This window comes from Syngnathoides biaculeatus, chromosome 6 (genome assembly GCF_019802595.1).
Source record: "Syngnathoides biaculeatus isolate LvHL_M chromosome 6, ASM1980259v1, whole genome shotgun sequence".
Classification (NCBI taxonomy): domain Eukaryota; kingdom Metazoa; phylum Chordata; class Actinopteri; order Syngnathiformes; family Syngnathidae; genus Syngnathoides; species Syngnathoides biaculeatus.
Genome location: NC_084645.1, coordinates 14,783,902 through 14,810,921, shown reverse-complemented (window position 1 = coordinate 14,810,921; position 27,020 = coordinate 14,783,902). Strand labels below are relative to the sequence as shown.

Sequence of the window (27,020 nt, the reverse complement as noted above, 5' to 3'; positions counted from 1 at the left end):
GACCAGAGGATCGCCACAGTTTTGTAATAGAGTAGGTCCTTCTTGAGGAGGAGAGGCCAGAGTGTTTGGGTAAAAATGGGAGTACTTGTTAAGAGTTCAAATGGATGTTCACTGTTGGAGGCAGCACATGGACACACCAAACACGAATACAATTTACCTTTAGTTGCTGCCCATCACGATCTAATCCTGTTTCTTGATAATCTGAGAAAACTAAATGCAGCTGTATTTACCTTTTGGATTGGATGATTGGAGCATCGCACGTCTAGAGTATGTAGTCTTTCTGCATGATCGTGTATCACATTGTGTGGTCACTTCAAAGTGGCTCTGGATCTTCACCCTGCTTATCTGATCATGTCATGGGGAGTGAAACTTTGTGCAAGGGCAGATATTATGTAAAATATCCCGACTGTTATGTAACAGTGCGGAGGAAGTGCAGAACGGTTTGTACACGGGCAGATTTTCAGAAATAAAAAAAGGATTTACTTGATTGTCATAGGCCCACATTATGGTCCCAGTGGTCACAGCAATCATCTTTCAGGCCACCCTTGACAAGGTATTATTGAATGGGCAAATGCGGCAAGCCATGATTGCAGACAAAATTTTGAAATTGTTCCATGGCGCTCACAGTGTGGATGAAAAATCTATTCGACTAAAGTAAAACAGGTTAAGTGCAACAAATTGTGACAACATTTCATCGGCTGTAGCAATTCTGGGAGGCCTTCTTTTGTGGGACGCGAAGCATCTCAGTCCTTTCAAGTTTTGTTACGTTCTGCCGCATTTGGTGTATGTTTTGTCACATTCTGTCGCGGTTCTCGTGACGAGCTAGAGTGAACAATCGCCATTTTGTCTCATACAAATGTGTTCCGGTGTCTGACAGTTTCCATTGCTAAATAATCCTGAATATATATATATTTTTTAAATAATAATTTTGCTCAAGATAGTTACGTCCGGGACACAGCACACATAGCGCTTAGTTTGTCATTCAAACAGACGCTTAGGCGTGGCTGATGTAGCATTTCTTTTTCATTATCCTCTTACCCCTTATGATTGAGCCTTATGAATGTTGCATGTGACATGATTGGGAAAAAAAGTACTTGCAGCAGTTCTGTTGATCTATGTTTCTTCATCTGCTTGATACCTACATTTGTTCTTTATTAGAGTTGTAAGGTTTTACAATATGTCATGTTGTCTATTTATTACATACTGTACCTTGTTGGGAGAGACCAGTGTTTTACACAATTAGATATAGAACTATAAAGCCTTCACACTCTAAGTCAATATAAAAATGTCAGTGGTTTTTTACTGAATTAATTAAAAAAAAATCACTCCCCAAATGATATCAAATAGGTGCTTAATCTGAAACTTTCTTTGAAGTTGTATCCGACACGTGTTTCTGTGCCCACAGTAAGGATTGCGACACCCTCCTTGGTTGTTTAGCCCTTTACTTGTATGTCGACAAATCCCATTCCTCAAGCTAGAGATGATTTAGTCAGCAAGACTCTTGCCTAAATGTGCACTCCTCTAAGCAAAGGAGTGTGTCTCCTCACGTCTATTAGTCAAGTCTGCCTCTGAAACACCCACCCCAGAGTTGTTGTTGTTCTTATGATTTAGATTGTCAGCCTATAAACAGTCTTGTCGTTGAAGCCCCAGTACAGTCTAAATGTGAGTCCTGATGAGTTTTTCTTGAGAATAATGAGCCTCATGTGCGTGCATTTCAACTTTATTTTGATTTCATTGATGCTGCAATCAACACAACATACTCCGAGATACTCACATGACCTCTGTCAAGTACCAAATCAATTACTTTACCTCAAAGATGGACTATAGCTACTAGTTGATACATAGACTTGTTATGCAGTGTACTATTATTCTCTCCTTAGCAAATAACTATAGACGGGATGATTGAAACATTGACTTTGGGCTTGTAATTGGGCAAATATCACATTAGTCGTCGACAATTCCTGGATAAATAACTCTACAATCCCGAAATTTTGTCATGTTGTTTTTAAGATTATGTCACCCAATCAAATTATCTGTAAAGCAAAGTTTATTTCAAAGATAATTGAGTGCATTAATGGTTTAATCTATTTTACTTCAGACAATGTTAAATGGCCTTTGCCATGGTGAATTAAAAGTAAGTCTCACTTTATAGTTGTAGGGGTATTGTCATTGAGAAAGAAAAAAACAAAACAATACTTCTTCCAAAGTAATGTTTTCAGCATGGAGTTCATCCTCTGCAACATGACTGCAAAGATGAGGCATTGTTTTGATCGCAGCTTGTCGGTTTACTTGATGCCAGATAGCAGTATTTCACCAAACTGAAGAAACGCTGACACATTAATGTTGTGGCTTGTGGTGATGTTGACACACCTGGCGGACGGACATGAGTGGGTGAAGGGAGCTGATTGGTTGACACAAGGTAGAGAGCTGAAAAAAACTAACGATTAGACATCAACATGTGACATAGGAAAACTTAACAAATACACACGGACCGTGGCATAACCCCACTCCAGACATTCCAAACACAAAACAAAAATTGTCTACTGCGCGGTAGGAGCAAGGGGGCATCAAGTTAAGCACAAGGAAAGCCAATTGGGACTGGTCTTGTGGGCGTCTAAGACGCCAAACATACGGCCTGTGTTGGGCTGTCCGGGTGGACGACCATGATGTCAGACCATGTTGCAATTGAAGAGCCAGTCATGAGGGTCGGGCAGCAGCCACAGTATATTGACTGCCAGAGATGACAGGCATGGCGGTCCGTATCAGCCAGTCGCCGTGGGCGTTTGTGTCATGCGCTGATGGACTAGGATTGGGTGGCTGACCCAGAATGTGCACTGCTGGAGCAGGGTCAGGTTGCGGCCGCAAGACGTGTCGCCGGAGCTGGTTGGGGCAGCGAACACATGATGTGTCCTGCTGTGACAGGGTAGAAGATTGCAGTAGGACTTGCACTCTTAGAGCTGGGTGGGAACTGGACCTTGTGGCCAAGAGGGAACGACGGTTGTGCTACCAGGACACAAACGATGCAAGGTTTAAATTCGTATCCTTCATCTTCTTCAGGGTTAGGCTATGATGGCTAAAAAGTTGCTCATGGTAAAAAAAGAAAAAAAAAAAGGCTTGTGTACTGTGTCTGTTTCTGCGGGTTCCATTATTTGTATTTGGATTATTCTGTCATGGTTTGTGGTGATGTCAACATGCCTGGTTGATGTGAAAAGTTGCAGGTAGCTGATTGGTTGACACGAGGTAGAGGGGCAGACAATTAACATGTGGAGAGGAAAAGCAAACAAATGGGCAAAACATGACCATTTGGCCCAGGAAAAACTGACAAATACATGAAAAATACTAAATGTAATTAAAGCCTAGTCAACAAAAACAGAACACATGACCATTAATTCATTTTACAGATTCATGAAAAATGTGGATAATATATACATTTTCTCTTTTACTGGTTGAGCCACAAAGGAACCATTCCACAGCCTACATTGCCTACCAAAACAGATCAAACACAAATCAAATTCTACAATTTTTGCTGTTGAGTCACACAGAAACCATCCTCCTTCACCACAAAATAAAAAGTGATAGGGTATGTTGTCTTGGATCACCCTGTGAATCCAGAAGTAAACCCAAACATATGAACTGACATACCAAACTTGCCTTATATGTGCTAACCCCCCTACCCATTAGAATTTAGTCATGAATATACAACGTCTAGACTCGAGAGTTATGATATTTTGTGAGCATAGTTGAACATTCTCCAGAATTCTTCCACTGAATAATGCATGAATCTTACTGACAAAATGCAGGCATGTGGAGGAGTAAGTGTTCAATTTGGTGCTTTGGTGCATTTTAGAATTGTTCTGTCTCTGTGGAGGTCTGTGCTCTACCAAGCTATGATTGTAGTTCCCTCCTGTCGCATTCCTTCCCATATTTGCCATCCTGCTGCCTGCAAAAAAAATGAAAAAATCCTTGAATAAAGTAACCGCTGCTTATTTTTTGCATTTGTCCACATTCCGCCTTAAATTTGTCTTCCTCACAATCACCGCTTTTCCCTTCCTTAATCACAGAAGCACACCTTTTACCTTCGAGTGGCGGCGGGGGCTTATCTGGGTTCTGCTGCCAAACATCCAATCTACGGCAGTATCCTCGTCTTCTCTGTCCACTTCTTTCGGCCCTCGTCTGCCGTCCTTCTCACCTCTGCACGCACTTCTCCTTTCTCCTTTTCTTTCCAATTTCCTCTGCTCAAATGAGATGTTGTGCACAGAGGAGAGTGTGCACATTCCTTATCACCGGCTCCTGTGAGGGCATTAGGCCGAGGAAATGGGCCTGTAATGAAACCGAGAGCATCACTGTGCAAACACACACACAGATGCAGGGGGGAGCAGGTCTGTAAGCGTTTGTGTGTCCGTGTGCATGCACATGCTCGAGAGTGACTGATTAAGGCCATCCACTTTCTCGTCTCCTTACTTTTGCAGCGCTTCTCTCATCCTGTCTGACTTCCTCAGTCACTCCTTTTTCTGTCTCTTAGCCTTCATCCGTTTTCACTCCTTCTGTTGTGTGTTTCCTGGTTGGTCGTTGTCTCTTAGCCTCAGCATCTCTCTTCTCAGTGCTTCCGCATTTTCACTTTCACATGCATAATTGTGCGTAGACAGCACAGCCCTAATTATGATTCTATTTCCTTTTGGACAAACATAATAAGTCAGACTTGCTTCAGCATTTAGAGTTGTCTTATTTTTTGATGAACCTCATTTCATTAACATGCTCATTGTTTGCGTAAAACGTTCTTTATAATTTACAAAGCAGAGATTGAAGATTAATTGTTGGCTCCTGACGATCCTTTTTTTCAGTAGTTAATAAAGAATTGGAATAAACAATTTTCACGAGGGGAAAAGTTTATGGATAAATTGTTTTTGTGGTATTTTAAATGGAAAGGACTTCAGAATAGTCAGAATAAGACTGGGCCATTTTGCTCCGAATTTATTATTGTCAGAATAGTTCTACCTGGAAGTCCAGGTGTTCTTTTTTTTTTTTGATAATAATAATTACAACTGTTATTACTTTTAAGATCTGTTTCAAATAAGGTGAATGGTTTAATCCAATGCATGTTACTATTATTTTTAAGAATAATAAAGATTGTTTTGGGGCGGCATGGTGACTCAGCTGGAAAGCGTTGGCCTCACAGTTCTGAGGACCCAGGTTCAATCCCAGCCCTCCCTGTGTGGTGTTTGCATGTTCTCCCCATGCCTGTGCGGGTTTTCTCCGGGCACTCCAGTTTCCTCCCACATCCCCCAAAAAACGTGCATTAATTGGAGACTCTAAATTGCTCCTAGGTGTGATTGCGAGTGTGGCTTTTTGTCTCCATGTGCCCCGCGATTGGCTGGCAACCAGTTCAGGGTGTACCCCGCCTCCTGCCCGTTGACAGCTGGGATAGGCTGCAGCACTCCTGCGACCCTCATGAGGATAAGCGGCTAAGATAATGGACGGATGGATGGATGGATAATTGTTTTGAATTCAGGAGGTTACTGATACAGATTGATAGTTTTACTATTATTCTCCCATTTGTACTGCCAGGCATCAAATACAAATTCTGTTTTAGACTCTAAATTGCCCCCAAGTGTGAATGTGAGTGTGAATTATATTTTTCTTTTATAAGTGGTCTGTGATTGGTTGGCGACCGGTTCAGGGTGTATCCTGACTCTCATCTGTAGTCAGCTTGGATAAGTTGCAGCACCCTCACAACCCCTGTGAGGATAAGCAGGATGTAAATTGAAATTCTGTTTAACAAACAATTTATATGCTAAGTATTGAACACACGGGTGGAACAGAGGACGACTAATGAGCACGTACACCACAGAGTTCTGAGGACCGCATTTAAAATCCTGGCCCCACCTGTGTGGAGTTTGCATGTTCTCCCCGTGTCTGTGTGGGTTTTTCTCCAGGTACTCCTGTTTCCTCTCAAAAACATGCAGGTCTGATTAATTATTCCCTTGTAAATGTATGATGAGAGGCAAGTTCTGATTTTGCTTTGACTCATTTTCATCAATTGAAGACCTCTTTTTTGAACTGTGATAAATTTGCTTTGTTTATTTTGAGTAAATTAGTACAGCTCACCATTTTGCTCGTATTGTATCCCGTTCATAGAATTCATGTGCTCAATTTGAATACAATAAACAAAAATTGCACATATACACAATATATTTTGTTGATTTACAAGACCAGTTTCCATTTTCTCAAAACAGAAAGAAATTATTTTCTTTTTAAACACAACAAAATGTAATAGATTTCCTGTAATGGTAACAAACCAGGGGCTCAAACATACTGCTTTTGCATATTTTTTTCACATAGCACAGCAAAAGATGTCTCAAGGTGGTTAACATACAAAAGTAGATCTAGAAGCACGTTCCGCACACATTTAAGGAAAACAACTTAACCGCACAAGAACAAGCACCATACCAGTCAAAACAACAAAAACAGCATTTTTGTTGTTGTTGTTGAGTCTGCATTTTTGTTACTTCTGTGAATTCAGGACTCATACACCACTGCTGCCCCAGGAATGCAAAATATTAATGGTTCTTTTGGCTATTTATTACAACTAGGTCAGGGGTATCAAACTCATTTTCGTTGTGTGCCACATTATAGCTATGATTTCTCTCATCAGGCCATATAAATGTTTCGTCGCTTCTTCACAGTATTAGATATACACAACAAATGGATAACAGATTTTGAAATCAAGCATATTAATTTTTTCAACTATCCAAGTGACTGTAAAAATGGGTTTGGTAACAAAAAAACGCTTGCAACATCTCATTTAGCGATTAGATGTGCTAATTTAAAATTTTGGTCCATATTTTAGCAAGAATTATGGAAGTTAATGCAAATCCTAAAAGTTAACCCAAATAACTTACATGGGCCACATAAATTGATGTCCCAAACCAGATTTGTTGAAAATATTAATCGCTCTTCAGAAACCACGTCTCCTCACAAGGGTCACGGGAGTGCTGGAGCCTATTCCAGCTATCTTCGGGGAGGAGGCGGGCTACACCCTGAACTACTTGCAAGCCAATCCCAGCATGTGAAAATATTTGGTTTAGGAAGAAATATGAAAGATCGCATCATGATTTTGGGTGTCGCCATGTCTGATTTTGTTATTCATTATTCTGCTGGAATAATCAGTAATCAATAATAATCAATAATTCAGCCTGCCAGAAAACAGGGATAGTTTGTGTGACGCAAACATTAACATTTTGATAGTAGTGTATACACAATAGAATGGCAGACATATTTTGAACAATTATATTTGTTCCGCATTCTTGTTGACACCAGCATTCAGCAGACAGTTTAATAGCTGTTAAGTATGTCGAATCAGTAAATGATAAATCTTGCGTATGAAGAAGTTACCCTGTGACTTTTTGCCACTGATAAGTCAAAGCTGCATCTTTAATGTGGAAAATGTCCTTTTGAAATTCATAGTCATCCGCCTTCTTGTTGAATACTGATCTGGTAAGATTTCCCACATTAACATTTTGCCTCAAACAGAGAAATATCTTAATCAAGTGTGTCATTGATTGATCTTTTCTTTAACTGTCACCTATTAACAGGAGAAGGTCATTTGAGTATTTCAAAAACCAATCTTGCTTGTTAGCCAGTGGTGGCTTCATGCAAGATCAGCTAAACTGCACTGTTTTGTTGATATGTGTGTATATCTACAGACACACACAAAAGATAGCGGGGATCTGGTTTAAATTGTGACAAATGCATTACATGTCTCCTCATAACCAAATTGTAACCATCATTGTTTTTATTTAGAATGGGGCAAAACCCCTAAAAATCTGACTTAGAACTATATGTACAGTAGTTACTAAATGTAAGTTCTGCCGGTCCAAAGCCAAGATCATTTCTGTTAAGGATTATACATACTGTACACTGTATGCTCCTATCATGTGGCATGGGGGGAAGAGGCAGGCTGTGTTTGACAGGGTGACCTGACTGACTTCACCTCTTTCTTGTCCAATTGGAGATAGTTTTAACTTTGAACACGAGTCTTTTCCTATGGGAATGATTGGTTGCCCACAGAAATGGCCGCTACCTCTGGCGTACCATGAGAGAGAGTGGAGGTTTAACTCCTCCTTTTCTATGGCTTGACAGTCCACTCAAAGAGAAAATTGCTCTCTGTTTGGACTTTCAGCAGTCTAAAAGGTTGTTTTTGCTGACTCTTCTTTTTCTCATGTAGCTTTGAAATGATTACATAATTTGTCAATGAAAGGACTGAATAACACTCAATGTTAGTTAGTCCTTATAACTTTTATTCATACACCTTCTAATTAATTTTTCTAAAAAGACTACATATTATTTAATCCAAAACATCAATTTTATTTCACCAAGGAATTAACACTGGAAATGGAAACTCAAAATAGAGCACGGGGGGAACTAATTGGATGATTAGCGGAGATCAGCGTCGGGAATTATAGTAGATGCCCAAAAAAAAGAAAAAAAAACATTAGACAAAAGGCAAGAAAGCTGCATAGAAGCAAATGATTCACAGAATAAATACTATTGTTGTTGCAGTCTTTATTCCATTCCCCCTAGATGCATATCATTTAACAAACCATCAAAACTCTAGTACCTGAGTCACTGTGAAAATAAAGCGCATTGCTTTTTCCTAACTCTATTCATATTTTCATATGAATATTGTCTGACCACACTAATTTGGTTAGGCTGTAAAGCAAGAAAGTTAAATTGCTTTTTTTTCCTTCTTCCAGAAGCAACATACTTAACAAGACATGTTTTATACATTATATAAATACTAGGTACTATATCTAACTGGTGGAGCAAAAATATTATACATGTAGAGCCTACAGCATGCTACTGCATGTACTACCCTTCGGAATTTGGAAAACATAAACAGTTCACCCGTAAACAATATAAAAAATGTTATATGCAAGTATGCTGACCATACTTAAAAGACAAACCAGTGCAGTATCCTTCATAGAACAATAAGAACTGTTAGACACATTTGTACATATTCAATTGAATCACTCTGTATTAAATATAAAATGCATATTTGAAAAGGAAAAGTCCTCCTCAGAGGCAGAATTATTATTCATCAATAACACTGCAGGTAGCTAAAGTATGTGTAATTTTACTATGGTGGTTAAAATGTGGTTGGAGTGTTACAAGTTAAGGCCAAACATTTTGTTCCTGACTTCAAATTGTATTTTTGGTGCAAACACAACAATCGTCGTCACCAAGGAACGCCTATATCTACCTACTGCTAAGCATGGTGATAATGACATCATGCTTTGGGGCTGCCTACCTTCAACTGGAACTGGGGATTCGATTGGGTCATATTTGAAGGAATTATGAAGAGTTCCAAATACCAGTCAGCTCAACTCAATTTCGGTGTTAGAACAATATTTTCAGGCTTATGCTCGAACTCCAAAAATGGAAAAGGTCATTTGGATAAGGGAACTTCAACTGAGGTTTAAAATGAGTTTGAATATACAGTCACAACATCTGCAGTTATAAGAGGGTATGCAAACTTATGCAACCACATTAAGTCAGTTGATTTTTATTTCACCTTTCCAAAATACTCATTATATTTCTCGAGCTGTGTAATTCGTAAGTTAAATTGATGGTGGACACATTTTGAAATGAATAATACTGGTCTGATTTGTTTGTATCACATTTCACACTTGAAAGGGGGTGTGTAAACATTTTATATCCACTGTAGTTTCACAGAAGATGCTTTGGGAAGCAGCACAAGCGAACACTGTACCTGTCGCAGCATAGGATGTGTGCTTATTACAGTTAACGAGGTTGCCAAGCAGCGATGCGTACAAGGCAGAATTATTTCCACACCCGTGTTGGACACGGTGTGATCCTGACTCTGGGCTCTAAAAGAGTTAAGTAAGCCGGCCGGGCATCTGTTCCATTATGCAGATTAAAAACATGTTGTTTCGGCTCTTTTTGCCTGGCCTGTGCGCATCTTCTCCCCTGACAATCCTGTCACTATCAAAGTGGAGCATTCAGAATGCTTTGCCAATTAGCCTACTGACTAACATGCTCCTTTTTAACGTGACAGTCTTATCTTCTTTCATGTCGGTTAGGTCATTTATTTGAAAGTGAAATTTTTTAAGCACAAGAAAGAGCTGCCTAAAGTGATGAATTGGCTAATTATGTGACAGATTTATGTAACTGTGTGCATGTGCATGTACAAAAGATTTCACACTTTTTGAACGCATGGTAGGAAATAACTGGACAAGGTAAGGGTTTTATCATAGATAAGCAAGGCTAGTCTTCTTCTGAGGGTGATTCAGTGCACAGTAACTGCCCAAACTATTTAGAAAGATAAAATTGGGACATTCCATTTTATTCCAATCTTACTCTCATTCAGCATGTGTTTTGGATGCGGCCACTTACCTCAAAGTCTTTGCCAGTGTCACCAGTTCTACGTACATTTGCCTCCATCATATTGTTTGGTGTGCTCCTTTGCCTGCTGCAGTAAATGTGTCTCTGCACTGGGATCGTTCCTATTTGTGCTTCCTGCGTGTGAGTGGCAAATTTGTCCTAGTGCTGAACCTGCTGCTTCACATCTCCTTTTCATTTCCAAAGTGTCGTTCAAGGTGCCGATCAATGACTCGGCTTCTCGTTTGTGACCACCCTGTACCGTCGCTGGAGGGTACAAAAAGTAACACCCATGAATAATAGATTCCAAGGAGGAATAAATAAATGGATAAACAGACACGACATAGAAAATGCAAACAATTGCAGTCGATTGCATGAGATGTGTGCCAAGTGCTTATTGCTGATTGAGGCAAATATTTTTATTGGGGAATTATAGTGTAAAATGATACTGGGAGAAAATTGCACGAGTCTCACTCGGGCAACAGACCTCCATGCCACAAGGAGAAGATATAAAAAGAGAGACAAGTTATTGTTACCCTAAACAATGCCTAACAATGTTCAGTATGTACACAATTTCACCAACATTGCATTAAACAGAAAATACAACTTTTAACAGGAAAAAAAACCTACATATTTGTCTGTTGGATTTGGTGGCCCATGATCTTCTTTCCTTTGGTAAATGTTTATATTTGTGTTAAATTGGCAGTTACTTCCTCAATTTTAATAATTGAGGTGTTGTCTATGGATGTATCTGTGTCTGTGATGTGTGGTTGAGCAACCTGTGTAAAATTTTTATTTTCAACACGGTCGCTGTAAACGGGTATCATTTAACAATCAAGTCATTTAACCTTGATAATCAGGAGTTGATGTGCTAAAAGGCCTGCGGCAGGTGAAGACGGACCAGCGAGCCCCCTTTTGAGGTTGTCATCAGGTCCCAGGAGTGACGACACTGACCTGAGATGAAATGAAGCCCAGCTGGTCCTGTCATGGCTGCTGGTGGAAGACTGGCAGTCATAAATAGCAATGGCTGCAGTGATGGATGGATTGGGGTTTGTCATCAGGCACGGTCCAGGCCGGGAGAGTCCGAGAGAGAAGGGAATTCATCACTGTACGGTGATAAGACAAGGCTATTATTGTTTCTGTCCTTTTCTGCCTTCTTTCTTTTTGTATGCAGCACTTCAGCTCCTTCTTTTCCGTCCTCTCATCTTTCCCTTGTCCGCCTTTCCACTCCGCACGTTTTCTTATCTGTTGTTTTCATGCTGTAAAGCCTTACCATTGCTCTCCTCATCTTTTTTCTTGTTTTACTCTTTTATTTTCTCATCCTCGCACCTCACCCTACTTTTTTCATGCATCTCTCACTTTTGGCATACAGGCAATGTGATCTAAAGTGTAATGACTCTTCGGAATGATGATGAGACAATGACCCCTTCTGTGGCCTTGCTCGGGAACACACCTCCAATATTAATGAGCTGCGGGTATGTGATTGCGAGGACGATGACAAAATAGGAGGAACGAGTGAGTGGTTTTGAGAAGGCGGGCGATTTTGAAAGTAAAAATAAGACCAAGGAGTGGCAAACTACACCACCAATGTTAGAACCACACAACGAGACAAAAAAAAAGACGGGGGTGTAAACAACCTAAGGTTATTTGGGGTTCAGTCTAGTATTTTGAGGCTTCACTGATATTTGTCTATGTTCTAGTCAGGGATATATAATCTCTCCAGTTTTCCTTCAATATTCTTACATCACTTTCTTCTTTCTCATTATTGCCTCAATAACAATGTGATTCCCCCATTTTGTGGCACACAAGCCTTAGTGCCACGTGACGTACATATTAGTCTATACATTCAAGTTCAACTATTGTGTTGTCTGCAGGGAGGGTTTGGTTCCCACTGTCTGCAACACTGTCTCCCACCGATGGGGAGCCCACAAGATGGATGAATGATCACAGAAGGTTACGGCTAGTGCCCTCACCTCATTTGGATGCTCTGTTCTTCTCCGTATCAAGCTAACGTGTGCTGGTGCATTAGCCCAGCGCGATTGCCCGAGTTGGCTTTGTTTCAGCATTTACAAATGTATGCAAATGAGCAAGGGGGGCCGGGGAAGCACGCAGCCTCTTTGTGCTCCCTCTTAATGCTTCCCTGGTGACACATGGTCTGTGATGGTGGTTTGAGCTCCTTATCTCTGCAGCTGGTATGGGAGCAGCCTCCTCTGGGTGTCACTAGGATTGCTTTGTGCCCTGTGTTCACTGTGTCTGTGTGCTTGCATGTGGACTCACAATGAATACCTTGGAGCTATATTTGCCCCTTCCCTCCATTCTTTCTCTAACTACCTCATTTGAGATATTTTATCGCTCATGGGGAATTCTTTCTCTTTCCTGTCTTTTCTCTATGGCACCGAGTGCTGGGATGATGACTTTTCACCACTGAAGAGATCTTGTACAATTTTGAAAAATGTTTAGAAATTAGAGCCTTCCATTGCAAAATAATGCATGACTTTCAATTAACTCAGGCCTTTATTTACCGTATTTTCTGTACTGTAAGGTGAACCTAAGAGCCTTTAATTTTCTCAAGAGCTTACAGCGCGCCTTATAATCAGGTGCACCTTATATATGGATCAATATTGAACCTTTAGCGCAGCCCATCTAATGGATGCATAACGTAACACCAGCCTCTACTGTAGCATCTATTCTATGCGCCTTATAATGCGGTGCACCTTATAATGCGGAAAATAGGGTATTTATTTTTAACAGTAAGATGAACTTTTGAATTAACCTTATGCACCCACTCAATGAAGATAAGTTGACAGTGCTTTACATATTACTAATGCACATCAAATGTTACCTCTGACAAAAATAAAAGAAAGAAACGAAAAAGAAAAAGTCACATTCTCATAATGACCATCAACAATGTAATTAATTTTACTTGTGCTCTTAATGGAATAGAATTGAGTATGTAAATTGAATGTAACTTCAAATACCCTATTTGAAAAAAAAAAAAAATCCATATGCATTTTACTGAACTTGTTAAGTATGCGTGGATGTTGCGACACTTTAAATATGAGTTCCAGAAGTACAGAGGCTGCACTCAATAAACTCAGACACACAGCACGACAGGAAGTGACATTTTCAGAATCAGAATGAGCTTTAGTGGCCAAGTCTGTAACATCACACAAGGACTTTGTTTCCGGCAGTCGGTGCCGCCTTGGTACGACATTCATGTTGAGTACTGAGAAGATGAACATACAAACTAAAAAGAACAAATAACAATAGACACATTGCGCACCCCTGGTTTACAGTATATATTACTCATATTATTACTGATTAGACCAGCAGGATGTGAGGGTGTGTTCCAACAATGGCGCAAGGCAGAAAATAGTAGGTGTGCTGATCAAGAATTTGCCTTAATTGCAAGAGGGAAAAAAACAGTTTTAATGCCTATTAGTTTTGATTTGCATTGATTGATAGCGCCTACGCGATAGAAGGAGCTGGAAAATCTGGTGGCCAGCATGTGGAGAGTCAGAAAGGATCCTTCCCACTCTGGTCCTAGTTCGAGTGGCATGCAAGTCTTCAAGCTTGGGTAGTCTGGTGCCGACAATCCGTTCAGCAGGACATGTGTGGCTGGTGGGTTAGCGGAAATGTCAATTGTGTATAATAAATTTAGTCAGCGCTAGAGGAAAACCAAAAGGAATTTATGTAAAGCTAGTAATTTCCCCAAAATTATTATTCTCCTGGACCTCAGGAGCATGAAGGCTGGTTTTGTTGAGGCAGGGAAAATAATGCATAATGATAAAACAAGACAAAAAGAGGCAGAGGACGAAAATTTTTGGGTGTCACCCTTTGTTGAGAGAGTTATGCCTATTTCTATTCCTGCCTATTTTTGTGGCTCACTGACAATTTCAGAGGGATCACGCTTGGATGGAAGTGTATTGGTTCTAACCTGCTCTGATCTTCTCGTGGTCGACCACAAATCGACTGGTAAGCCAAGTCTGTACTCATCCCAGGCTCTGGGGGTTACCAAGCCCAAAAAAATGGGTGGAGGGTGTGGCCCATGGTGCTCCCAGCAGGACTGGGGCAGAGAACAAAACACGGCCAAACAGCAAGAGAAAGAGAAAGGAGTTGACATATATGCCAAGGGCGTACTCAAAAGGAGGATATGCAACTGGGAAGGGGAGAGTACACACATTAGGCTGACTCAAATGTAGAATTTGAAATATTCCAAGTAAGAAATCACAGTAAAACATTCCCATTATTATTTCTCTCAAACAAAGAATAATTGTTTAACTTCCATTGTGGAAGATTGGTTGTTTACTGTTCAAAATCACATTTCACGCTACTTTAAGTCAAACGTAAGCCACAATTCTTAAAATCTCATAGTTATTCAGAAAAAGTTGAAAAAGCATATGGCGATGACACACTGACAAATAGATCAAGGCATACATTTAGAATATTTCTGCAGTGTTCATTAAATATTCAAACATTTTATCTTCGGTTGACACAGATCATAAGCAAGTTTTCAGTTCCTTTCAACACCAGTGGGTGGTGCCTTGCGTTCATGTTCCAGGAATCAAAGTTTGACAGGAAGCTCCTAATTAGGTTAAGGTCCATTTGATGTCGCCTCAGCCTTTTACTTGGTCCGGATTGGTGGCACCTTTGGGAGTCCAGACTTCAAGGTTAAATGTTAATTAGTTTAGGACCCACGAAGACCAACAGGCCAGCCTCGAAGAATATGTTTATGGAGTCGTGGGATCTCTGTCACCTCAGTTTGTGGTGTGCATTTCCTCGACACTTTTTCTCCTTCTTTAGTGTCAAACCTGGCGAACATGTAATCATGACTCTTGTTTGGCTTTTGCCAAATCTACCTTTGGCCTACGTGGCATCATAATGTATTACTTTCGTCTCTCCTGGGTGGTCCTCCCCGTTTCCCACTTCTTCTGAGCTGACATCTTACCTTGTATAATTTCTTGTACTTTGATGTTCCACCACCAGTTCTCCTTCTCTCTTCTCCCGCTATAAAATACACTAAGTAGTCTCCTGCCTCACCCTGTTTCAGATCACCTTGGCTGTAGTGGTCCAGTCTTCTGAAAGCTGATCCATTTTTGCAGCAGTAGTAAAGATGCATAGACAAAAAACAACATTTGAGCTGGATTTTTGTAAATATATCAGGAGCAGCTTTTTACCCACTGCCTTTCAGTCTGAAACTAGCACCCGAATGTTCGTTAACTTGCTAATCCAAACATTATTGATTGAATTTATTAGATGAGCTCTAAAGCAATCCTCTCTTGCTGCCAGTTTCTATGTGCGTAATTGTGGTTATACTCCATCAATGCATTCAGGTCATTCCACTTTCTCTCTTGCTGCCTATTAATCGTTGAGTGCACTGTGCCTTGGGGCTTTGATGGTATATTTGTCTCCATCCAAAGCATTATTTTCCTTTTGATATTTGAATGTTTGCTAAGTGACAGCTTTATTTATTAGTGCAGTACAAAACATTGCAGAGGAGCCTTGAAGAGTGAGGGTGGAAAGTCGGACCTCATTGGCCCTGACCCACATAACAGCACATAAGGCATGTGTTGTTCTGCCCTGCATGCCCTTAGTCTACAAACATCTTCTGTTGTGCCACTCCATATTAAATGTCTTTTATTCTTTGTTTTCCAGCAACCACTACAACTTGCTGTCACTTATCTTCAGGTGCTTTCACTTTCCTCAGGAGGCTGTGAGAACTGACTAGCTAAAGGGAGCCGTGCCCCTTCATTAGTGTCACAGCAGTCCTCCACACAGCTTCATTACTGCATGGTTAATGGCACACATCAGTCGAGTTTATTTGTTATAATTAGCCATCGATGTTTGGCCAGCACAGCCTCATGCTGCCCCCACCCCCCGCCACCACACCACGCTGTCTGCGTTCATGAACCAGTCACTGTCAGACCTAAAAGAGCCCAATACAACCATTATACTGGATTTTAATTTCAAATCTTGCATTTTGTCATGCCTGATTGCGTTGACATAAGTCATTACCCTTGTAAAACTTTATGAGCGCTGGCTCTATTAAAAGCAGTGTAATGTAAACGACACCAGGGGGAGGGTAAGGGACTGATTCTCCATTGAGTTATTAGTCATAGCATTATCAGAAAAAAATGTTTGAGGGTCCTTTCTTCTTTAAAGGTTCTTCTTTTACTCCTTCGCACAAGTTCTCATCCTTACATCCCACTCAACCTCCTCTCCCCATTAGTGACAGTATTTTAATCTCCTCCTCTGAAGCCTCTAAGAATCCCTATCCTTGTACCGTGCTGCCTCATATCCCTCTGCTATTCCTGTTTCTAGAAGGTTAAAAAAAATAATGTTGCCACAGCTTTATACATCTTTCGTCATGTTCCCGATGGAGGAAACGGAGGAATTTAGTATTTACCAGATGTGCACCCTACGTCATTGAGAGCTTGTCACACTGTGGTATAGCTGAGAGCAACAGGAGATGATTGTGTGAACAATTTATTAAAAATATGCAAGTTTGGGGAGACTGTTTATAGCCCGCCTCCATATTTCAAACCCAACTCTGCTCAGACATTTTGGCCAAATAGAAGATAAGCTGCGTGCTCTCACTCAAAGCAATTTAAGACATGTTGCTATCAGGAACATACCAAGAGGTTAATTTGGCGCTTTATACATTAAGCACAGCATGACTAATGAAAAGCTTTTAATGATGTCTTAAGTGAAGTATAATTCTGGTTGTGGCAGAGGTTACAGCAGCATTTTTGAAACAATCCCACAATGAGGTCTTACTCAGTTATTCACACTAAAGACAGCAAAGTACTTCGACAGTGACAAACAAAGGTCAAAGGTAGAAGAAAGGAGCACAATGAGAATGTTCTACAATGGCTCTGACTTTTGTCCGGTTTGTTACAGGGTGATGCCCATTGACTAAAACAGGATTATTTTTTTTTTAGGTCTGAATTGTTATCATTTTTTAAATTTTAAACAGTGAGATATGCTACCAAGAAAATGTGAACATCTCTTCGGAGCCATACCTAGGAACTAGGCACTGACCAGCCAGAACAATTTAAGTATCTGCACAATATAATCAGAGCAACAGCAGGAGCTGCAGTACACAACCAATTCTGCTTTTATGTATTAAAAAAACAAACAAACAAAAAAAAAACATTCAAGCACATTTTAAAATTGAGGCTTTTAAATAGGCGTGACTTTATTACTGTCCTGATTATTGTGTTTGTAGTTTGCAGTTGCGAAGGCCTGTTCAGGATTATTGACAGAGAGTGGTGTTTGTAATATTTTGCTTGAACAAGCTACAGAGTCAAAATAGTGGAAACATCTGGATGATGCAGTCTAGTTAAACCTTAAAAATGTTTTCATACAGCCCATTTTTAACAACTCATTAGTTTGTGCAGGGAGTCGTATATTTGTGACAGCCCATTTGGTGCAGCCAGTCAGAAATGTTCCAGGACTGGTGTCAAAAAACATATACGCATTTAATTTTTTTTTTCTATGAAAAATTTTAAACATCAGCTCATTTGTTCATAAAATGGGACGTTTCAAACACAAGCTTCAATGGATTTCTAACATTTTGTTTTACTGGATTAGCTACATGCGAGGAAAAAGTTTTCTAAAGATATCCATTTGTTCAGCTCAGTTTTGGTTCGCACCATTCGGGAGGTATTAATTCAATAGTATTTTTAATATGGTGGTTGTAATTTCCAGTTTTAGAAAACTGCAAGGCATCCTACTTAAGGCTGTTCTTAATACATTTCCTCTCTTGCTACAGTGGAAGTGTGTATTTTTAATGAGACCCAGTAGCGTCCTCGCAATGCTACTTTTGCAATGCACGGTGTGTCATCTCAGATGAACACATTTTTGTTGGCACAGTTTTATGCAATAAACCCAAAAAATGCTGCAACAGATAAAGTGCAACACCCAAAAATTAAGACTTCTCAATGATTGCCCCATTCATTAACTGGACTTGAAGCTGGAAAGCGTTGGCCTCAGTTTTGAGGACCCAGGTTCAAACCCAGCCCTCCCTGTATCGAGTTTGCATGTTCTCCCCATGCCTGTGTGGGTTTTCTCCAGCCACTCCGGTTTCCTCCCATATCCCAAAAACATGCAACATTAATTGGAAACTCTAAATTGCCCCTAGATGTGATTGTGAGTGCGGCTGTTTGTCTCCATGTGTCCTCCGATTGGCTGGCACCCAGTTCAGGATAGACCCCGGCTCCTGCTCGATGACAACTGTGATAGGTTCCAGTTCTCCCGCAACCTTTGTGAGGATAAGCAGCTAAGAAAGTGGATGAACGTGTGTGTGTGTGTGTGTGTATATATATATATATATATATATATATATATACACATGTTCTGATTGGACTAAAAGTATTCCGTTATGTTTGCGATATCGATAATAACACAGTTCACAGTTATTCAACGTATAAAAGAAAAATCTCTACTCTGCCCTCTAGCTGCAAGTAGCATCATTTAAATGGCTGCCGCTTTTGGACTGTGGAACATGAACAGATTAGGCAGAACAATAGAGGGGGAAGCTGCTAAGTGATCAGTATTCCACACGGCCTCCTGCTGCTGGCACATCTCGTAGTCGATTGGCTTCTATTAACCTGGCAGTCAGCAATTCATTACTTTATTAGTGGCAGCATGGAGGCTTGAAGAAGTCCCGTCACAGTCCAGCAGTTGGTCCTGACTCCGCTGAAGTTCACCACCTCCCCTCTTGCCCACCTGCACACTGCACTTCAGGAATGGTTTATGAATGGAAATGGCAGGTGGAGAACTTCACACTTTCCAGTCACCTGAGCATGTGTGGACAGCAAAAAAAGAGCAGCCGTACCGTTCTTCTTTCTGCATATGTTGCCCGTAATACTTGTCGGTATATAGATCGATTCCGACGGACTGCCTGTTTAATGGTAAGGACTCCTGGAGATGAATAACACCCTAAAATTTAAATAAATATGCTTATACATTGCAGTGCACAGCTTCTGCTATATACTGCGATATACTGTAACACTTCTATAAAGACATTCTGACATACTTTTATTCAGGTATCATTAGGCTTTATCTCAAATCTTAGGTTGCTAAGGCTAGTTATGTTATCCCAGGTCTGAATAAGGTAAGTCTGCCTCCACTCACATAGATGTTGCTATGCTCCCCTCTTGTCTTTTTGTGTTGGTCTTCATGCAGATGTCTTATATTCAAAATAGGTAAACAAGATGTTTGGCGGAAAACTGTTATTTACTCCAAGCATGTCATGTGTAGTGACTGTTTTATTTCAACTATGTCAGCTTTCCATGCTCTTCCTTGCGTACTGGCTTCTTATAGTCTTTCTAACACCCAAACATTGTTGGGGAGAGGAGTATGTCCAAATCATTTTAATGATTTTAAATCAGTAATTGCATGATTAAGGTAAATAACACAGACCAGAGTTGATATTAGCCAGGATATTCCAGCTTTGAGACATTCAGATCTAATTTGTGCTCTTTCTGAGACCGCCTATCTACATGACCATGGTTATTTTATAAAATTGAAACTCAATTTTGCAACGTTACCTCAAGTCTAACCTTAAATCTCTCGTGGTGCTATTGCCACATTTATTAATTTCATAATAAAATGGAATTATACTGAATCTATCCATCCATTTTCTGCACAACTTGTCTTCATTAAGGCTGTGCGAAAACTGCAACTTATTTCGCTGACATTTAGAATGCACCCTCGATTGGTCGCCAGTCAATTGACCGTTCAAAGGTCACCTATAGAAGAAAAAACGTTCATACCTATAGGCAATTTACCTTATATGTATATATATATATATATATATATATATATATATATGTGTGTATATGATTTACCTGTATGGAAGATGGAAGGACGCTGATATACACAGAAGAAAACCTGGATGAACATCCAAAACACCACCCAAGAGGGCCCACAGAAAAGATTCAAACCCATAACTTCTTGACTATTTGGCAGACGTGCTAAGCATGAGTCTACTGTACTGTGTGGCCATTATACAATTTTCTTGCAAAAAATAGCAATGCGTTTCCAAAGACAAATTGAAATTGTCATCTTTTTCTTTTTCTATTCATTGTCGAGTTAACTGCCATACATCAACAAAAAAAGTTGTAGCGTTAAATAGATTTCATTATATGCAGTATGTTTATTGCTGATCCAAACTAATTATAGCACCTTGGTGGAGGTCAATCTAGTGTCACTGTAGTTGTATTTTAAATCTGAGCCACACATACATACTATTTCATTCCTCCAATGCAGTACACACAGGCTCTTTAAGGGGACATATTGGAAAACCATTAGCTCTCAATATGCTTTATAGCTACCCGCTCTCCCAACCTTGTCTTTTAATCATAATCTGTCCCCTGGTGCGCATGTGTGTCCATGCAAGCATGTATGTGTGTATTCAGTTGTGTCCAGCTAAGCCTCATAGTCACCCCTGCTCCAGGAGCCGATGAACCACTCTCTTTATAATGCATGCCCAACACCAAAGAGGCCCTCCCCTCAACCCACACTCGCTATGAAGGCAACAGATTTTATTGCCTCCCATCTGAACAGCAGCGGCTCTGTCAGCCAAATGTGTTAAAATGCATGGCAATCCAAATATTACAAATGCGAGTGATTGGGGTATGGCTTTTCTCCTCCCTTATCTGGGCCTCCTCTTTTATTTTTCCCCTCCAGATAGATGCAAGTGTTGACCTAGTGTCACTGTGGTCTATTGAGTTAATCTGGCTTGCTCTTGTTGCTTTGATTCGATTATGCACAGCAATCCGGATAAGATGTATTTCTTCCTGTTCAGAAAGATGACAGTGACACACTGACGCTAGTAAATCAATATTCAGACTTATCACCAATTTTCAGTTAGAGGCTTGGACTGTAATAATGTCACACTTGACACGTGCACTGCTTTTCTATACTTTGCCTTTTTTGTTTTTTTTACTTCTATATTGAGATTTATCCATGAATTTATACAGCTTTGATTATAGTACAAAGTGTCTGAGTTGAAAAATATATATAATAGCTCAAAACGACTATTGACCATAAAATGATGATAATGAAGCTCGCATAATCAAGAGGCTTGGACTGTAATAATGTCACACTTGACACGTGCACTGCTTTTCTATACTTTGCCTTTTCTGTTTTTTTTTACTTCTATATTGACGTTTCTCCATGAATTTATACAGCTTTGATTATAGTACAAAGTGTCTGAGTTGAAAAATTTATGTAATAGCTCAAAACAACTATTGACCATAAAATGATGATAATGAAGCCCGCATAATCAGGATTACACTCTATCTTCATTCTCATCATCATTACACAAATTTGATTAAAATGGAGCTAACGATCTCGGCAGCCCTTCTTTCCAGCTTTCTGAGAAGTGTCCATGTTTTGACTCTAGATGGAGAGAGACAGACAGATGGCTCGGACACCAGCCGCAAGAGGGACACTCGCTCCTCAACGAGCCACCACAAGAATGAAGACACCAGCGACAGTCGGGAAGATGAAGTGGCGGTGAGTCTCTTGTGCACATTCGCTTGTGGTTCTTCTTAATGCTGGTCAGCTAGGGTAGGCTCCAGCTCACCTTTGACGTTGATTAAAACAAGTGGATTGAAGGGTTGATGGATGGATGGATGGATGGATGGATGGATGGATGGATGGAGGTTTAATTTCAGGATGCTGTACAGTTTTTATGCATTGATTCAATCACAGAATCACAGGAGTGACACATCTAGAGCCAGACACCTATTTACGCCCATATTCACACCGACAGAGCCAAACCAAGAATATGGCACAGCCAAGCCAAACTTTCTTGCCGAGAGGTAGCAGTAGTGCTGCCTCATTTTCCATGCTTCTCTGCGTTATATCTTACAAAATGTAGTAATTAATGTATGCTAATATTTTATTAAGTTCATACTCGTTTGCTGCGATGAAATAAAAACTGAAATGGGAATTTAAATGATATGACTGCATACTAATAGCAACACACGTCTTAAAAAGGAGGGAGATCAGATAAAACTGACTTGTCGATACACCAAAACATTCCAGACATGGATAACTCCTTGATAACAAACCATGTACCTCTCCATCCATTTTGTACATCCCTTAACTACACTAGGGTCCCAGGTGACTTTGGGTGAAAGACACGACAAGAGTACATCTCTTGTATGGAAAGGTTTCTCGCCAATTGCAGGGCAACCATGGGCAACCTATTAGCCTGCTTGGTCATGCAGAGAGGGAGATCTGAATGCCTTTTCATGCCAAAATTTTTTGTCTGTGCAACAGGGGAGTTTGATATACTTACTAGATATTTATATTATGATGGGTGTAATAAAAAGAGTGTCGGACAGAATGATGTTCAAGAGGGGACACAGAAAAGAACAGAGCAAAAATCACATGACGAGGACATTCACAGTATAAAACATTATATTACTACTATAACGTTACGTAGGAGTGAAGTTGTATCTAGGTAGTAGTAAATCCTGTGAGGAATGGCCGTAATAAGTAGCGAATAAGAGGGACAAGACAGGGATATTGAGAAAGGAAGTGCTTCTTGTGTGTGGTAGAAAGTTAGGGAATGGCCCTACAACAAGCATTTAATTACCATGGGCATGGCTAAATCCCAGTGCTGTGACACCACCCACGTCCACGTGGACCCAGGGCCAGCCCAACTCAAAGCCCAGTAACTGAGTGCAAGAGTGGCGCATAGCCAGCCGTCATGAGCTGAATGATCACCCTCCTCCCACGCTATTACGAGAATCACCAGATCCCTGATGGGATAATCACTGTCCCTGCACTTTGTTTGTCTAGTCCTCGGTGTAGTGCATTCAAATTTGGAAAGGCTGGTGTGAATAAGGCGGTAAGATGACCTTCTGCCTCCTGCCTGATCCGAACTACAGTCACCCAAAGCCTGTATGTTCATTCATTCATTCAGTCATTCATTCATCTTCCGTATTGGTTCTCAGTAGAATTGCAGGTGTGCTCAAGTCTATCCCAGCTGACTCTGGGCAAGACGGGTGGGGGGGATACACCCTGAAGTGGTCGCCAGCCATTCACAGTGCACATACAGTGCTGTGAAAAAGTTTTTTTTTTTTCATATCCATCACACATAAAGGTTTCAAGTCATCACACCAATTTTTATATCACTCAGAGACAACATCCTAAATAAATGCAAAATGCAGTTTTCAAATGACAATTCTATTTATTAAGGCCACAAAAAAATCCAAAACTTTCTGACCCTCTGTGAAAAAGTAAACTAATAACAGGTTGTGCCACCCTTCACAGCAATAACTGAAATCAAATGTTTTGCGATAGTTGGTGTCTTTCACAGCGCTCTGGAGGAATTTTGTCACATTCTTTGCGGAATTGTTTCAGGTCCGCCATATTGGAGGGTTTTCTAGCATGAACTGCCCGTTCAAGGTCACACCACAGCATCTCAAGTGGATTTTAATCCGGACTTTGACTTAGCCACTCCAAAACTTTAATTTCTTTCTTCTTTTTTTTTGAGCGCTTCTGAGATGAACTTGCATGTTTGTTTTGGATTGTTGTCTTGCTGATCCAAGAGTGCTTGAGTTTGAGTGCACCAACTGATGGCCAGACGTTCTCCTTTAAGGTTTTCTGGTACACAGAAGAACTCATTGTTCCATCAATCACAGGACGTTGTCCTGGTCCCGAGGCAGCAAAGCACCCTCTGACCATCACTCTGCCACCACCATGCTTCACTGGTGGCATAATGTTCTTTTTATCATATGCTGTGGCATGTTTGCACCAGATGTAATGGGGTGCACTTCTTCCAAAAAGTTCAATTTTTGACTTGTCAATCCACAGAACGTTTCTCCAAAAGTCTTAAGGATAATCAAGATGTTTTTTGGCAAATATGAGATGAGACGAGTCTTTGTATTCCTTGCTGACAGCAAAGAATACCTGAGAACTCTCTCATAGGTGCCATTTTTGGACAGTTTCCTATCGTAGAGTCATGAACACTGACCTTAACTGAAGCCAGTGAGGCTTGCAGGTCAGTAGAGGTCATTGTTCAAGGTTCTTTTGTGACCTCCTGAATGAGTCGTCATTGCACTCTTTTGAGTAATTTTAGTTGGTTTTCCACTTCTGGGAAGGTTTTTCACCGTTCCCAGTTTTCTCCAGTTATGGATAACGGCTCTAACAGTGGTTCGGTGGAACCCCAAAGCCTTGGAAACGGCTTTGTAACCTTTTGCAGAATGATGGATTTCAATCACTTTCTTTTCATTTCTTCTTGAATTTCTTTGAGTCATGGCATGATGCATTGGTTCTTGAGATCTTGTAGCCTACAGATTCTATTTAAGGGATTTATTGATTCAGCAAGTATGGTGGTCATCAGGTTTGGATGTGGCTTGTGAAATTTGTAGTTAGTCACAGTGACTTTGTAATTTAGGATCATATAGGCAATTCAAAGTCTTTAACTAGCCTGCCATGCATGTTTTTGGATGTGGAAGGAAACCGGAGTCGTCTTCTTTTCCTTTCGGCTTGTCCCGTTAGGGGTCGCCACAGCGTGTCATCTTTTTCCATCTTAGCCTATCTCCTGCATCTTCCTCTCTAACCCCAACTGCCCTCATGTCTTCCCTCACCACATCCATAAACCTTCTCTTTGGTCTTCCTCTCGCTCTTTTGCCTGGCAACTCCATTCTCAGCACCTTTCCACCAATATACTCACTCTGTCGCCTCTGAACATGTCCAAACCATCGAAGACTGCTCTCTCGAATCTTGTCTCCAAAACATCCAACTTTGGCTGTCCCTCTAATGAGCTCATTTCTAATCCTATCCAACCTGCTCACTCAGAGTGAGAACCTCAACATCTTCGTTTCTGCTACCTCCAGTTCTACTTCCTGTTGTTTCTTCAGTGCCACCATCTCTCATCCGTACATTATGGCCGGCCTCACCACTGTTTTGTAAACTTTGGCCTTCATCCTACCAGAGACTCTCCTGTCACATAACACACCAGACACCTTTCGCCAGCTCTTCCAACCTGCTTGGACCCGTTTCTTCCCTTCCTTACCACACTCACCATTGGTCTGGATTGTTGACCCTAAATATTTGAAGTCCTCCACCCTCGCTATCTCTTCTCCCTGTAGTCTCACTCTTCCCCCTCCACTTTTCTCATTCACGCACATATATTCTGTTTTACTTCGGCTAATCTTCATTCCTCTCCTTTCCAGTGCATGTCTCCGTCTTTCTAATTGTTCCTCTGCATGCTCGCTGCTTTCACTGCATATCACAATATCATCTGCGAACATCATGGTCCAAGGGGATTCCAGTCAGCCTATCCATTACCACTGCAAACAGGAAGGGGCTCAGAGCTGATCCCTGATGCAGTCCCACCTCCACCTTAAATTCTTCTGTCACACCTAAGGCACACCTCACCATTGTTCTGCTGCTATACTTTAACATACTTCTCTGCCACACCAGACGTACGCATGCAGTACCACAGTTCCTCTCTTGGTACTCTGTCATAGGCTTTCTCTAGATCCACAAAGACACAATATAGCTCCTTCCGACCTTCTCTGTACTTTTACACTAGCATCCTCAAGGCAAATAATGCATCTGTGGTACTCTTTCTAGGCATAAAACCATACTGTTGGTCGCAGATACTTACTTCTGTCCTGAGTCTAGCCTCCACTACTCTTTCCCATAACTTCATTGTGTGGCTCATCAACCTTATTCCTCTATAATTCCCACATTTCTGAACATCGCCTTTGATCTTAAAAATGGGAACTAGAACAGTTTTCCTCCATTCTTCAGGCATCTTTTCGCCCGCTAGTATTCTGTTGAATAAGTTGGTCAAAAACTCCACAGCCATCTCTCCAAATTGCTTCCATACTTCCACCGGTATGTCATCAGGACCAACTGCCTTTCCATTTTTAATCCTTTGTCGTGCCTTTCTGACTTCCCCCTTACTAATCATTGCCACTTCCTGGTCCTTCACACTTGCCTCTTCAACTCTTCCTTCTCTCTCATTTTCTTCATTCATCAACTTCTCAAAGTATTCTTTCCATCTATTTAGCATACTACTGGCATCAGTCAACACATTTCCATCTCTGTCTTTAATCACCCTTACCTGGTGCACATCCTTCCCATCTCTATCCCTCTGTCTGGACAACCTGTATAGATCCTTTTCTCCTTCTTTCGTGTACATGTCTTCATATGCCTCTTGTTTAGCCTTTCCCACCTCTACCTTTGCCCTACGTCGCATCTCGATGTACTCCTTTCGCCTCTCCTCAGTCCTCTCAGTATCCCACTTCTTCTTCGCTAATCTCTTTCCTTGTATGACTTCCTGTATTTTGGGGTTCCACCACCAAGTCTCCTTCTCCCCTTTCCTACCAGAAGACACACCAAGTACTCTCCTGCCTGTCTCTCTGATTACCTTGGCTGTCGTTGTCCAGTCTTCCGGGAGCTTCTGCTGTCCATCGAGAGCCTGTCTTACCTCTTTCCGAAAGGCCGCACAACATTCTTCCTTTCTCAGCTTCCACCACATGGTTCTCTGCTCTCCCTTTGTCTTCTTAATCTTCCTACCCACCACCAGAGTCATCCTACACACCACCATCCTATGCTGTCAAACTACACTCTCCCCTACCACT

At 40.9% G+C, this 27,020-nt stretch overlaps 1 protein-coding gene across 1 annotated transcript in view; it reads left to right on the top strand.

Annotated features, from left to right (window-relative positions):
- b4galnt4a (beta-1,4-N-acetyl-galactosaminyl transferase 4a) overlaps positions 1–27,020 on the top strand; it is a 192,261-nt gene that overhangs the window by 42,389 nt on the left and 122,852 nt on the right. Inside the window, exon 2 of the mRNA XM_061822634.1 lies at positions 21,812–21,924. Coding sequence (XP_061678618.1) covers positions 21,812–21,924 — 113 coding nt within the window. The remainder of the gene's footprint in view (positions 1–21,811; positions 21,925–27,020) is intronic.